General features: G+C 35.4%; 4 protein-coding genes across 7 annotated transcripts; all 4 read right to left on the reverse strand.

Moving 5' to 3' along the window:
* Positions 1-3587: 3587 nt before the first annotated feature.
* LOC149382491 (uncharacterized) lies at positions 3588-4745 on the reverse strand. The gene is made up of 3 exons (XM_089601508.1): positions 4632-4745; positions 4500-4544; positions 3588-3803 (listed from the first exon to the last, which is right to left on the reverse strand). Exons 1-3 carry the CDS (start codon positions 4743-4745, stop codon positions 3588-3590), a joined length of 375 nt encoding a protein of 124 aa, XP_089457634.1.
* Positions 4746-5634: 889 nt separating this feature from the next.
* RGP5 (Alpha-1,4-glucan-protein synthase family protein) lies at positions 5635-6888 on the reverse strand. Its single transcript, XM_089602008.1, has one exon. The coding sequence runs from the start codon at positions 6886-6888 to the stop codon at positions 5827-5829; it is 1062 nt and encodes a 353-aa protein (XP_089458134.1). The 3' UTR covers positions 5635-5826.
* LOC149382493 (UDP-arabinopyranose mutase) lies at positions 6769-8092 on the reverse strand. Its single transcript, XM_089602009.1, has 3 exons — positions 7771-8092; positions 7052-7181; positions 6769-6959 (listed from the first exon to the last, which is right to left on the reverse strand). Exons 1-3 carry the CDS (start codon positions 7882-7884, stop codon positions 6940-6942), a joined length of 264 nt encoding a protein of 87 aa, XP_089458135.1. The 5' UTR covers positions 7885-8092; the 3' UTR covers positions 6769-6939.
* A 3769-nt stretch (positions 8093-11861) lies between these two features.
* LOC149382494 (uncharacterized) lies at positions 11862-14013 on the reverse strand. Of its 4 annotated transcripts, none has more exons than XM_089600936.1 (5): positions 13868-14012; positions 13186-13787; positions 12991-13106; positions 12778-12855; positions 11862-12207 (listed from the first exon to the last, which is right to left on the reverse strand). In XM_089600936.1, exons 2-5 carry the CDS (start codon positions 13784-13786, stop codon positions 11989-11991), a joined length of 1014 nt encoding a protein of 337 aa, XP_089457062.1. In that variant the 5' UTR covers position 13787; positions 13868-14012; the 3' UTR covers positions 11862-11988. The 4 variants fall into 4 exon arrangements, with proteins under 4 accessions (XP_089457062.1, XP_089457064.1, XP_089457063.1 ...); XM_089600935.1 differs by having other exon boundaries at positions 11866-12207; positions 12991-13109; positions 13868-14010; XM_089600938.1 differs by lacking the exon at positions 12778-12855 and having other exon boundaries at positions 13868-14013.
* Positions 14014-14584: the final 571 nt, after the last annotated feature.

Genomic DNA, 14584 nt, shown 5'->3' on the forward strand with positions numbered 1-14584 from the left:
GAAAATATAGTCTAGTGGTGATTAAAAAAGTGCTCACTGAAATCGGACGGAAGAGTTGCGGCTCCGGAATGGAGAACAAATCAAATCCTGCCTCCCGAGAATATGGAGCGATCGCACGAGGAGGAGCCTCTGTTTGAGAGCCTACTAAACGCCGTCTAATTTACGACACACAAGAATATAATTAATAAATTAATTAGATTATAGCTAATTATTAATTTTAAAACCGGGTTTCAACATGAGAAAGCGGTGGTACTCGTTATGCATGCTTAAAATTTTATGAATGCCTAATTAAATGAAGTTCGCCCACTAAAAAAGTGGCTAATTTTTTTGTATCTAGTAAAATAAATTTAAATCAAATTGCATGATATTGATTGAATGAAAATTCATACTCTTCTAGTGAAGACGGTCCAGCATGAGAGGCATCTCCTTGTGGTGCTCTCTCCTGCAAATAGAGATAAAGAAACAAAATTAAAAAGAATAATCTCATGTGTATTGTATACATATATAGAACCTTATATTTGAGTTATTTGTTGGTCATTTAAATTTTGTCTATGTATACCTCAAACATCTCCTCCGGCAAATCATGGATCTCCATTGGCAACTTTGACATTGTTCTGGTAGTTCTAGAAAATATATGCGAAAAAATAAAATAAAAGATTATCAATTATTTTCAGTAATTATCAATGTTGAGTTGATAAATACGGAGTGTATGTAGAATTGATAAATGAGCACTATAGCCTAAGTAGCTAAGACAAACTTGAATGATCACAAAAAAGGAAAATAACTTGAGTAGAATAGATGTAGGTATTACCTGAAAAAAAATGTCTTGACAAAAGAAGAAAAAGTTTGGTAAACCAGGATTTGTAATCTAACTTTTGTGTTTAACACCTGAATATTAACTTGGTTACATTACTAAATTGACACATCTATTTATACAGATGATGACGAAAAAGTAAAGTAGATTAAATCCTAAAGTATATCAGGCTTGTAATTAATTATGGATGAAGAATCTAACCGGATTCTGTAGTAAATGATAAACCATATCAAGAAGTTTTAGATATAAGTATGATTTGTTCTGGATTCTGTACAATAATAACACGGAATCAAAAAGGAAATCTGAGTTCATTTAATCTTAATGAAAAATCTGCTAAAAAAGATTAAATCTATTTCTGGTCCAATAAAAAAATACATATTGTTCAAGACTTTACTTTGAACCAATGTCAAAGAGCAAGAGAGTTGAACTCTGGTTGAATTTTTTTCCATTCCTGCAAAAAAAAATGGCAAAAATCAAACCAACTAAGCTTTGCATGAGTGTGTGTGATGACCTGGTTATAGAGTCTTGCAAAAAACACCTGAATAACTAATAAAAGATGCTAAAAATAATTACTCTAGATAATCTCCTTACCCAATACATAAAATTCCCCGTACTAGTGCCTTTTTTCTTCTTCTAGCTTTAGGAAAAATAAATATTTTCCAATTTTTACGGCTTATCGTGAATGTGTGTGCTGCTGGAATAATTTTTCCTGTCTTCCTGACAAATTGAAATGCCGTACCCATCGCGAACATAGCAATTCCTAAATAGCCAACCATAAACAGATTTCGTAAAATAATAAAGAGAAATCAATCATCTAGTAATAAATTAAAAAATGTATCAACATCATCAAAGACACTTCATTCGTACTAAAGAAAAATGACATAACTATATGTATGTATGATGCCAATACAATATCCTCTATACCCTTTTGACATATCTTTTTAATTTAACAATTTATTTCAATTTCACAAATCAAAATTTTAATAACTATGTACTGAGAAAAAAAGAATAATTCCTTTTGATTGATATCAAATTCAAAGATTATAAAATTATAATAAAATTTGATCAAGCAACTAACATATAAGAATTAGAATTCATAGCGAGTTAGAAATGTCATTAATAAATCTACTAACAAATTTACCTTCACATAAGCATTGCGGATGAACCAATGTTTCTCTCTAATAATAAAAGAAATTTTTTTGCTTAGCGACGCTAGCCAAATGAGAAGTTTTTTTTTCGATGTCTCCAATCGTTTTAGATCTTCCTTTTATAGTGAAGGCATGTTCAGTTAGTTCTCCGTCAATTGCAATGTTCTATCACGTTATAACATAACGCTATGTTTCCGTCAATTTTATTAGCATGTTAAGTATCCGTTATTAGTTTTCGGTTGTGTTCTATGTACTAATGGTCTAGGTATCCGTCCATTTTCTAACGTGTTAAGTCTCTGTTAAGTTTTTTAAATCTACAATTATGGATAGATAAGGAGGCATTTTAATGCGACTTTTTAAAGAAATCTCGTTTTTAATTCATTTGTAATCCAATTTATTAAATAGCGTTATGTCGGCCAAATCTATGTGGATTTGGTTTATGTATGGATGGAGTTTAGAATATCTTCCTATGGTGAGATTTAATTTAATTTAATTTGTATTTGTTGGAGTTTAGAATATCTTCCTATAGTAACAATGAAGTCAAAACTTAGATTTAATACGAATTATAATCCCCATCATGACCTTTACTTCACCAACATTTTCATCATTTCTTTTTAGTTGAATGACTACGGCCAATACTCGAGAGAAAAAAAAGAGTAATTGAAAATATACTTGGAGTTGGAAATCAAGTTTAAAGGGGATGTTAATATAAACTTGATTTGGGATTAGTACTTATAGTTTGTAATTTGGGCTTTGTCATACTAGTGTTTGGGTTTTTGTTTTGTTTTAAGTGGTCAAGTTATTTAGAATATTCTTGATGTGTACAGAGTTTTAGGGTGTAAAAAATTCTAGAATAATCTTACATTTTCAGAGTATCATTAATTAGGAGATTTATTAACACAAAACTAAATCTAGAGACACAATATTCATGTCTCTTTGGTTTTCGTTATTAACATGAATTCTCATGACACTACGCAGAGACCATGTGAATTTGTATTCATTTGGTTCTAGATTAAACTATTTAAGTGTAGAAAAAACATATTTGCAATTTTCTTTACTGTTTATATTCATTTTTAATTTGTCTTATTTTATCCCGTTTCTTTTTAAAAAAAATGTCTAATTTTATCGATTTATATCACAACAAGAATGAGAAGTTTGCGGGACAGATAGTTTCCGTGACAAATTTTATTACGTCGGGCAAAGGTGAAAAATATAATTTTAGCGTGGGCTATAATTTGCAGGTTATATAGTTCAATTTTCCGCTACATACATACATGGAGCTCAATAACTTTACCCGATAGATATCCCGATCATATATTGTTGGAGTGAGATTTCATTAATTCGGTGATAATGTTTAGGATTATAAAGTTATTCAAGTTTGTAAATATGCTTTAAGCTGGAAAATAAGGACAAAAAGGCATAGGTCTAGAGAGTAAAAAAAAAAAAAAAAACAGATGAGTTGGAAAATATTAAAGAAACTATGTATGTCTTTCCACAACATGAGATATGTAAGAATTACAGAACACCTGAGAAAGTTTGTGAAATTATTGGAGATTACAAAGTTTAATAATTGAGACATTATTGGGACATTAATTATTTGAAATAAAAAAATTTGGAGGATAAAATCACTTCTTGGTGTTCATGCTCTCCTTAACTTGGTCAGCATGTTCTTTGACATATTCCTCGGACTTCTCAGTTCTGTTGAGAACCGTTTCTTTTGCCTTTTGAGCCGCTCTATTAGTCGAAGCCAACACTTCCTCGGCCGTCTGTTTCGCTTTATTGGCCGCATCTTTGCCCTTTTCCGAAACTTCTCCGGCCACATCCTTTGCCTTCTCTTTCGCCTGTGCTCAGAATTACTTATAATTAGTTCAACACATTTTCAATCAATATATTCCCTTTGTTTTTTTTTTCTTTTTAGTCCCTAAATTATTTGTGAGTTACATGTTGCTCCGTAAACTTTTTTTTTTTAAATAGTCTTCGAGCTATTGAATTTGTAGCATTTTAAAAACAGAAAATTAGGAAAATAGTCAATTTAAACGTTTGACAATGCTAAGTAACCAACATTTGGTAAATAGTCAACGTTTGGTATATGAAAGTGGCTATTTACCTAAGATTTAACAAACGTTGGCTATTTTGCAATGTCAAATATTTAAGTTGGTTATTTCTTTAATGGACCCTTTTAAAAACAATATTAAAACTGTAGGATAAAATTTATCACATATGAAACTTAAAACATATTTACCAGGTATAATAACTTGTAACTTTTGTAAGAGAAACTAGTTAAATTGAATCTCACCCCTCAAAAGAAAAGTTAAATTTGGTTTGTTAAGACTTATTAGATTTCGTTTTAATGATACTCTTTTTCAAAATTATAATAATTTTATTTATTAAGTTTGTAAAGATTTTTCAAGTTATTTAGAAGTTAATGCTACAAAATCCATTACTCATAGAATCAGCTACTGAGCTATTTGTGCTAAAATATTTTTATATTTAAGTGACAAATTATCCATATTGATAGTTTCTCTTAGTTTTCTTGCCTGATGCATTGATTCGCACACCGGAGCTTGTTGCTGTGAACTTCCCTACGATATGGAAATAAAAATGATTAAGATATTACCAGTATGTAATCTGATGAGATAAAATTAATGTTGAAATTGAATTAAACATACATGAAAATGTTTTTCTGAAGCAGAGAAGATAGGAACGGGATTGAGTGTGCTTCTTGCGCTCCTTGCTGCTCCAATTTGAGCAGATTTGAGAAGTGTGGAGATAGAGCTTGACATTATTGTCTGTTTTTTTTCTCTCTTTAACTCACTTTTTTACTTCAATTTCCTTAGCAATGGATTTGTCTTAAGATGTTCGGTATATAAAGGGACAAGGAAAGCTTATTCCACTCTTTGTGTGTCATGATGAGAGCATTCTTAGAACATGACTGGCTGCGAAAAAAAAAAAAATTAGGGTCAAAATAGGACCCGATATTTCAGCACAAAGGTTATCATATTTTACCTGTTTTCAGGGAAATTCTGATGTTTTTTTCTGACTTTTTTTTCTTTCTTTTTTTTATCATTTTATGGTTTTGGCTCGTAATTTTTATCTTTTGGTAACAATGTTGGTGAATGGGTATTCATTCAAATTTTCTAGTCTATTTTTAGCCATGTATGGAAGCAATTATTATAGGACTGACATATCATACAGAATTGATAAAATAAAATAAAATAAATTAAAAATAAATCATATTATACAGAAGCTCTTCAAGATCTTTCTTTTTTCTTTTTTTTTTATTGGTTGAAGAATGTTCCTATTTCTTCAGTTTTAAATCAGTTATCTAGCAGCAGAACCTGGAATATCCAACTGCTGTTTTAAAAAGAGTCCTGTATTCGGCAGTATAACTGATCATAGCATAAAAAAATTTGCACCAGAAATGATTTCTTTGAAAAAAAAAAAAAAAAAAAAACTTCATTCATATCATAGCCTCGGCTAGTAAAATGTCCCGCGCAAGACCCAATATTGTCTTGAGTCGCAGATAATTCCATTAGTTTGGCTCTGCTCTTAGCCAGGGAATTAAAAAAAAAAAAAAAAAAAAAAAAAAAAAACTTCAGTCCACCGGAAATAATAATTAAGCAAGCATTCTAGGCAGTAATAGTGAAGGAAGAAGGCTTGAGGCCAAATAAATCCTTGAAAAAACAATTTAATAAAACCTTCATAACAACAGTCACTACAGGATCACTTTCTTTCTGGCCCCAACAAATCATCACAGTCAATGTCATCGTCGTTAGTTAACAGTACAGACATCAATAGAGTAAAAATTCAAAAAAAAAAAAAAAAAAAAAAACTCTGTAACAGAAACAAACAGCACCGAAAAGCTCAGGAAGAAGAAGACGACCCGACCGATCTCCAGAGCCGGACCCAATCGAGCATGGCCTCGGCGGCTCGAGCGAAAACGGGGTCCACCTTCCCGAGCCGCTCCTTGACTTCTCCGGCGATCTCGACCACGCAATCCTCTGGTGTGACCACAGTCTTGCTCAGCCTCGTCGTCTGAAAGAACGGGACCGCCTCTTCCATCAGCTTCACTCCTTCCCACTCCTTCCTGAGGCTCTCCACCGCGCTTCCTCTCTCGCTCCTCGACACGTAAGGAAGCCCGGTCTTGACTCCGAGCCCGAGATGATCACAAACCGTCTTCACGCAGAGCCCGGCCCATATATCCTCCATCGTCTCCCACCTCAGCTTCCCTTCTCCGGCCAACCTCAGCGCCGGAAACATCGCCGGACCCACCATCTCCCGGTCGAACGCCACGTTGATCCCGCTCACCGGCATCATCGCACCCGTCGGGACGGTCAGAACAGCATCGACGTACCGCGAGTTTCTCAGCTCCGGTTTCAAAGCCTGAGTCGGGGCGTCCAAGTCCGCTAAGTTGAGCCATAGCCCGCACGAGAGCCCGCACGGGACACCCGTTCTGAGGCTGAACGGGTATCCGCGGACGAAATCAGCCCCGTCTCGGTACGGGTCGTACAGCGTGTTGAAGAAAAACGGGGTCGCGGGGCTCGCCAGGTTGGCGATATGCTGAGCCACGGCGTCGATCGGGAGGTCGTTTTCGTCTTTGGCGGGGAAGCAGTCGTCGTCGATGGAGACGATGTATCTCCGGCGGGACATGAGGTACCCGAAGTAGCGGCAAGAGTAGCCGGAGAAGAGGGTCGAGGACGACGAGCCGACCGCTCGGTCTATGTCGGTTTTTGTGAAGACGTCGGCGTCGAAGCCCTCGGGTATCTTGAGATCGGATTTCATGTCCGGGTCTTTGACTATGATGACGTGGAACCGAGAGAAGACTTCTCTCCATTCGTTCATGAACGAGGTCAGGTCGGATTGGATCGCGCCGATCACGATGTCGATCTCGTCGGCTTTCACCATCGTGGTTGAAGAACCAGACATCTTCGAACAAATCTCAGGTAAAGCAACGAAACGAAGAGCAATGCCAAATTTTTAGAACCTTTCAGAGCACCCTGATATGGATTTTTAAGGTCAGAAGAGAATCCTACGAAATCAAGAATTTAGTTGTTAGCGTATTTTTTTCATTGTTAAACAATTTGCTTACTAGTAGGAAGTACAGGAGCGAGAGATTGTCGGATATTAAGCGCTCGGATCAGAGTAAGGACTTCTTCTTTGCCTGATGCAATGAACAGCTTGAGAACTTTCTCGTTCAACTTTCCAGCTTTTAATGTCTTCTGTTAAGATTTATAACATAAATAAACAGATAAAGTAAAGGGAAAATGGGACTCGAACACAGCATATATGAGCTGAAATAATCAATAAATGGTTACAAATCGGGATTATGATACAGGTGTGTTTTCCTAAAACTAAAATCAGGACATCGGATTTCAAGAGTTCGTGTTCCTAAAACAAATGTTATGATGAACCGAGTTAAACTCGTAATTTGTACAATCATAGAAGAAATTTGGAAGCTAAAAAAACCGGTTAGTTGCTAGATTTGCACGGTACATTATTAGAAACTGGAAAGATTAATCACAATTCCTTACTCCATTGATCTAAGGTAAAGAGATCGCCAGAAACACCAATCATTTTGTAATTCCGAAATTGATCTCGTTTAATTGTTTTCGGTCAAATCACTCGAAAAAAGCGGAAATCACTTTCTACATAGAAATTAGACTAACAAATTAAATCCGTATATGAAACGAGATTCCAAATTTCTACAAAAATAGAACAACAAATTCAAACAGTATGCGAACAAGAACATTCAAATTTTGTATACTTGGATATCGAATCTCGGCTGAAATGGAAAAAAAGAGAACTCACGAGAAAAAGGTCGAGAAGGATGTGATCTGGGAGAGGAGATAGATCGGAGATGTTGGAGAGATTGAGAAGAGCCGAGTCAACTGTCAGAGAGAGCAACGATGGCGGGTTTCTCATTCATATATATGTATCTATTCTATTCTATTCTATATCTCTATACATCTATATTTGGGTATTAAAATAATCGCTGTTAATTGCGAATTTTATATAGAAATGGTCAACAGTTTGTACCGAGATTGGAGAGCAGCGTAATTTTTGGTCTCTGCGTCTTTGTTAATGGCTTACAAAGAAGGAAAAAGGGACAGAGACAATCACGATACAGCACGACACATTTTCGCTTTTTTTTTTCTTTTTTTTCTTTTTTCTCAAACGACATTTTTTCTCTAATTTTATTAATCTTTTGATTTATTAAAAAAAATTGATCGAATCCCCTTGTTCCACGTGTCCACCGTATGTATCACCTTCCATTCTTAAAATAAAATAGAGATAAATAATTTCGAGCAAAAAAAAATATAGAGATAAATAATGCTATTTTTCTATCCTGTATCTTTGTACTAGACCCCTGACGAGATGTCGAATTCTCAACCTTGTCGTTTTCGAGTAGAGGGATCAAATAGAGAAAAGGATGTGATAAATTCATCTTACTCTATTTTATAATAAGATTCAAGGTAAACAATAATGTATCCCTCTAAAGGAATTTTATTTTCACAGCAAATAATATGTTACGTATAATTTCCACCAATCGAATATGTATATATATGAAACCCAAAGGCACTAGATTCTGAATTTATACAAAAATAAAACAACATATTCAAATAATATGCGGAAAAATAAACGATGGGAAGAGTAACATTAACTCAAACTTTGTACGCCCATTTAAAAAATAACTTTTTATACTTGAATTAAGAATCACAGCCAAAATATTAAATAAAAATGAGAACTCGCGAGAAAAAAAAGCCGAGAAGGATGTGATATGGGAGAGCGAAAGATATCAGAGATGTTGGAGAGATTGAGAAGAGTCGAGTCAACCTTAAAATAAACATGTGATGGGTAAGATGTGTAAACTCTTCTTTTCACGTGTCTTAATAGATCACCGTGGATTTTTTTTTTTTTTTTTGAAAGTCACGGATTTTCCATTAAAATTGGGTAAAAACTCATCAATACAGGAGAAAAACACCTTAGTACATGAAACACCTCAAACCTAAGTCGAAGTGAAACTAACACTAAGTTCCGGTAATCGCACGTTTTGTGCATGCTTCCGACAAGTAGAAGAACGACGAGCACAATAATTGAGCACACATAGGGCTCTTTCAACAAAACCAAAATTGGTTGATGGAAAGATCCACTCAACCTCGGTTTGATGACCACGAAGAAGATGCATCTTCAACCTGTATAGATCAAAACCTAACAAGGAATCCACAACGGGATAGTGGACAACGGCTAATCCGTGTCCAAGATAAACCAAGTCAAACAAAACGCAACATGGGCTAACTAGCATAAAAACATAAAGCATAACTAAATAAAAACACAAAACAAAAAACACAACACAACCAAACCGGCAGATCCGACTACTTCTGCACCCGAAAAACTCTTCAGCCACGTCCCTCCCATCCATAGCTCGGAATCTCACCGCATACTCTTCCGTATCACTCCAGTCGGAGAGAAAAACAGAGGAAGCCCCCAGCGTACCACAGACCCACCGAAGCTTCCGTACCATAGACCCACCGAAGCCGCCAAACCGTTCTCAGATCCGAGACCTGAGCACGGTCCCTGCTTCTCCAGCCCCAGCGACTCCCAGGTCTTCACCACGGCCGAGCACCAGGAACCGCCGAAGCCTCCTGAGCACGGTCCCTGCTTCTCCAGCCCCAGCGACTCCCAGGTCTTCACCACGGCCGAGCACCAGGAACCGCCGAAGCCTCCTGAGCACGGTCACCGAAGCCTCCCGAGCACGGTCCCTGCTTCTCCAGCCCCAACGACTCCCTGGTCTTCACCACGCCCGAGCACCAGGAACCGCCGGCGCGTCAAAGTGACGATGAGCTGAGCCGAGGCAAGGACGGAGGAAGAAATGCCACCTAGAGCCGCGCACGTCCGTGAAGAGATGCTACCGAGGCCGTTGCTCACCTCGCGAGCAACCGTCCTACCTCCCAGGCCGGAGCTCAGGAGGCGGCGGCGGCTGACGAAGCTAGGGTTTTCTTTTCTCTGTTTTTGAGAGAGAGACGCTTCCAGAGAGAGAGAGAAGAAAGTCTATTCAAGTGCAATAATAGATCACCGTGGATTGTCCATATCATACTTGGGCCCATATGTCATGTCGCATTTCAAGCAAATATCATAGTTTTCAAATAATTATACATATATATATATATATATATATATATATGAAAAATATCAACGGTATCAATTGTATTTAATCGAAATGTACGATTTATTCCATCAGTTTCCATAAATATCAAACATCTCATTTCCGTTTTATATAAATGACACATACCTCCCCTAAAAATATATCATATCACAAATAACACCATTTTTGTTTATTATGTACAAATATATATATATATATATATATATGTATGTATTTTGAACTCATCAAAATGCCATTAATAAAATAAATATTAATTTACTATTTTATTAATAAAAAAAATCAAAACCACCTCTTTTTATAAAAAAAAATCCTAAACTTTTTATAAAATGAGATTTTTATTTAAATATTTATATGTATAAAATAGAAACTAAAGAGTTATTTTATTAAAGCTATTTTGGAGAGTTCAAAATGTTTTCTTGTAAAAAAAAAAACATGTGGTATTCGCGATATAACATATTTTTAGGAGAGGTACGTGTCATTTATAGTAAACTGAAAGGAAATGTATGATATTTATGTAAACCGAAAAGATAAAATCACACATTTCGATTAAACACATGAGATATTTGTTGATATTTTTTCTATATTATATATATATATATATATATATATATATATATATATATGTATGAATACATAGAAGACTTCTATGTTTCTTTTAAGTTTGTTGTAACAGTACTAATGCTCTTTTATTATGTAAAATATAGGGTATTATTAATGTGAGAAACATAAAATATATAATAAAAAAGTGTAGAAGCTCCTATATATATAAAGACAATAATGCCATTTTTTTTTGGGGACAATTCCTCTCTTTTTTTAGTCATAAATTTGTTCGTGCTCATGGCTACTAACAACCACCACATATATAAAAATTTGACATAGGACAGATATTCAGGATTAAATTATATGTGTAATGCTAATTCCATTTTTCTTTTGTTGATGTTGCTTGACCATAAATTTTTCCATAAAGATTAATCAATACGATTTTTAAAGTCACGACTGTTTAAATATGGCAATAACTAAGTTGAAAATGCAACATTTAATACCTGTTTTTCTCTATCAAATTTAGGTTTGTATTTGTAATATTTATACGGTCTGAATTTAGGGTGTATAGTCTTAATCGTCTATAAATAGATAGTTGAATCACTTGCATTAAAAATTTACAAACGTTCAAATGGTGCAAGGAGGTTTTCTTGGTGTTCTAATTTATTTATCCTGAATATATTCTTCATTCTTTAGTACCTTTTTTAAGATATTTAAGTACTAAAATTTAGACATACTGAACAAATATAGATATACTCCTTCACAAAAAATGTTAAAAAAATTAATCACGGAAAGAAAAGAAACTAAAAAATAAAATAAAATAAAAAAATATCGCTTAATTTAGGGTGGGAATGAACAGCTACATGTACATGATTATCATGTTCATTATTGCATTTATCACATTATATTAATGAAATTCGGTCCTTAAAACACCTCTAATTTACAAAAATGGCCAATATATATATATATATATATATATATATATATATATATATATATATATATATATATATATATATTGTCCCCAAAAAATTATTTACCACTGGTTTAATTTGTGTACACTTAAACCATTGTTACTTTAGTCTAAATATCCAGCAATTTGAAGTAACAAGATAAATGGATATGATTGCCCCATATAAATATAATACATGATTTTACGGGCGTCATTTTCATAAATTTTATTTTATAGACATCAAAAGAAGGGATTTGTGTCCAAAGTTCCAAACTATGATTGTGTTCTTTGCCAAACAAAAAACAAACAAACAAACGACAAAAAAAATCCTCTACAGAAACACTAAACAAAAGGTAATCCTATAGTAGCTCTAATTGACTCCGATGATGGACTTGAGAAACTGAAGGTTGTTGTGGACTTGGGCAAGATCAGAGGGGTCTTTGAACGACGACGGTGGTGGCTCAACGCCGGTGAAGATGTATAGAGCCTTGAGTTCCTCAACGCTTGTCGTTTGTGCAGTTGAGCTATATCCCACTATCTTCCTCACTGCTTCGATCTGCTCCCATATCTTCTTGTCGTCATACTCAACCTGCCACACAAAAAAAAAAAAAAAAACCTCCAAAATTATCAATCAATCTCAAATCCAAGCGGCTCAGACTAACAAACACGTCACTTATATAGTTTCTATTTCACGAGGGACAAGTGCATCGTTTTGAATAGAGCAAGCCATGGATGAGAGTTTGTTTCTCAGGATTTAATAAACTCATCACTTTGCTTATTATTATTACGAGTATGTTGACATCGAGCCAACTCTGATGATTTTTAAGTGTATTATTATCGACTGAATTAATGTTCATCACGTAGCACTTTCGGGGGTCAATCAATCAACTGAAAATTTGAGTAAACGCAATGACATTTTGATCACACAGTACTTCACTTCACTTCATTTCATATATTAATCCGTAAAATAACAAGCTTCATAGCTCTGAAGTCTGAATATATATATATATATCTCCAACAAACACACGACACAGCAAAGTACTTCCCCAAAATAAAATAAAAAAACAAAAAGGTATCAATGTCTACACAACAAAGAAGATTATTTAACCAGAAAACACAAAACAGTGATCAATTTAAGTCCCGTCGTCTATTTAGAAACCTTGTGCTGAGCCGAGGATCGCGAGGAGGATTGTTGCTGTTGCGTTGGCTTCTTTTTAACATTCTTCTTCTTCTTCGCCTAAACATATGTTAATTAGGAGACGAAATTCTAGTCATCGATATATATATATATACATGCTCACTCAATAAACAGTCCAATATTATCCTACTTTCACACTATCAAGACTGTGCAACAAACAATTAAAACCCTGACCTCGCTAGTTTGGGCGGGCTGATCTTTAGACTCCTCGGTACTTTTCGGTGCTGTTACTGTTGTATCGGTACTCACAGGGCTTTGATTCACTTCTGGAGCCGAAATTTCGCTGGTATCTTCTGCAAAAGGAAATAAATTCATGCATTCAACAAAACCATTATCAACAACAATCCAGTTTCTAACGAAGTATTATACCTTGAGGAGGAATAGTGGTTTGTTGAGCCTTGTCAGCCTCAACACTTTCCTCTCCTTCGTCTCTGATCTCCTCCGACGAGCCAATAGTCTCATCTTCTTTATCATTATTTTCCTCGGTACTGGTACTAGATATCACCACCACTTCAACCACTTCTGGCTTTCCTTTCTCTTCGTTCACTTCCACAACCACCAACACTTCTTCTTCTTCTTTTTCTTGCTCTTCGTCTTCTTCGTAGCCGGAGATTTGGGACTTTCTCTTCACGCCTCTGTACTCTTCCTCTTCCGTTTCCTCTTCTCCTTCTTCTTCTTCTTCTTCGTGATAAGGAATCGGAAGAAGCTTGCTCATGAGCTTCTCGGAGAAGGCGTAGCTGGCCAAGAACACTCCAGACGGGATCGAAACGACGATCCCTATCGCAGATACGACAAGCAGAGACGGAATAGCGATCGGTGCAGAGGAAACGACAAAGCCGGCGAAGAGAATCCTCTTTCCCAGTCTCATAACCCAACTGCTCGCTTTCTCTTCCTCTCTCTCCACGTCATCAGCCGATCTGCGGTCTTCGATCTCCGGCGGCCAATCTCCGATTATTCTCGGTTCCTCCATCCTATTTAATTAATAGATACAATACGTGTGATGAGAAAGTGAAAAACGTTGAAATGATCGTTTGTTATTTTTATATATTACCTGGTGTAGTTGGAGCGTGGAAGACTTGGGGATTGGGTTAATCGGTCGAAGAACAATGAAAACCCAGAAAAAGGGTTTTTGTTTGGAAGAGATGAGGAGAGAGAGGAGTGAGATAGGGCTCATCATGCTCAGTGACACGCGTTGGGAAGAGAGGAGTGACAGTTGCAGGGTATGCAGAGATTATCGCCGAGACCGGGTTTTTTTCTTGTTTTTAATTTTTAAATATATAGATATAGATTTTTTTTTTTTTTTTTTTTGGTTTGGCACGTTTTTGCATGAGACATGCAATTGGCAAATGGTTGGTTTAGATTTTTGGTCACGCATTTCAACGTGGCTGCGTTTCATACTTCCACTTGTGACTGGCCGTTTCATCGCCCACAGTCACCCTGCCACTACATCCCTATTGTCTTTTTCTTTTTCGCTTTCCTCTTCTTCATCTTCTTCCTTTGGATATTTCAAAAAATCTATACATATAAAGAAAATAATATCAAGAAAATAATGTATTTACAACCTTTAAAAAAATACTATTATCTCAAGAAAATTTAAACACACTACTATTCAAGCGCAATTAATTTTAGAGTTTTCTAAGTAACTATGCCACCTATAACATTAGGTTTAGGATCAAGCCTACGTAGGGAAATAGCCAAACGTATTAAGTGATAAAATATTTTTTACTTTTTTTTCTTTCAATAGTGAAAATAGTTTTTTAAAATCACG

Source organism: Urtica dioica, chromosome 11 (assembly GCF_054948205.1).
Source record: "Urtica dioica subsp. dioica isolate 48M chromosome 11, U.dioica_male_clone48M_v1_H2, whole genome shotgun sequence".
Classification (NCBI taxonomy): Eukaryota; Viridiplantae; Streptophyta; class Magnoliopsida; order Rosales; family Urticaceae; genus Urtica; species Urtica dioica.

Excerpts from the sequence above, each read along its gene's own strand:
- LOC149382493 (XM_089602009.1), bottom strand. The coding sequence starts at position 7,884 with ATGAGAAACCCGCCATCGTTGCTCTCTCTGACAGTTGACTCGGCTCTT. Across the intron at positions 7,182-7,770 it reads TCCTTCTCGACCTTTTTCTC|AAGACATTAAAAGCTGGAAA; the intron begins GTGAGTTCTCTT and ends AAATCTTAACAG. Across the intron at positions 6,960-7,051 it reads CGCTCCTGTACTTCCTACTA|GGTGCTCTGAAAGGTTCTAA; the intron begins GTAAGCAAATTG and ends AATCCATATCAG.
- RGP5 (XM_089602008.1), bottom strand. The coding sequence starts at position 6,888 with ATGTCTGGTTCTTCAACCACGATGGTGAAAGCCGACGAGATCGACATC.
- LOC149382494 (XM_089600935.1), bottom strand. The coding sequence starts at position 13,786 with ATGGAGGAACCGAGAATAATCGGAGATTGGCCGCCGGAGATCGAAGAC. Across the intron at positions 12,856-12,990 it reads AGCCCGCCCAAACTAGCGAG|GCGAAGAAGAAGAAGAATGT; the intron begins GTCAGGGTTTTA and ends ACATATGTTTAG. Across the intron at positions 12,208-12,777 it reads GATCCTCGGCTCAGCACAAG|GTTGAGTATGACGACAAGAA; the intron begins GTTTCTAAATAG and ends TTTGTGTGGCAG.
- LOC149382491 (XM_089601508.1), bottom strand. The coding sequence starts at position 4,745 with ATGTCAAGCTCTATCTCCACACTTCTCAAATCTGCTCAAATTGGAGCA. Across the intron at positions 4,545-4,631 it reads CTTCAGAAAAACATTTTCAT|GGAAGTTCACAGCAACAAGC; the intron begins GTATGTTTAATT and ends TCCATATCGTAG. Across the intron at positions 3,804-4,499 it reads TGTGCGAATCAATGCATCAG|GCGAAAGAGAAGGCAAAGGA; the intron begins GCAAGAAAACTA and ends TTCTGAGCACAG.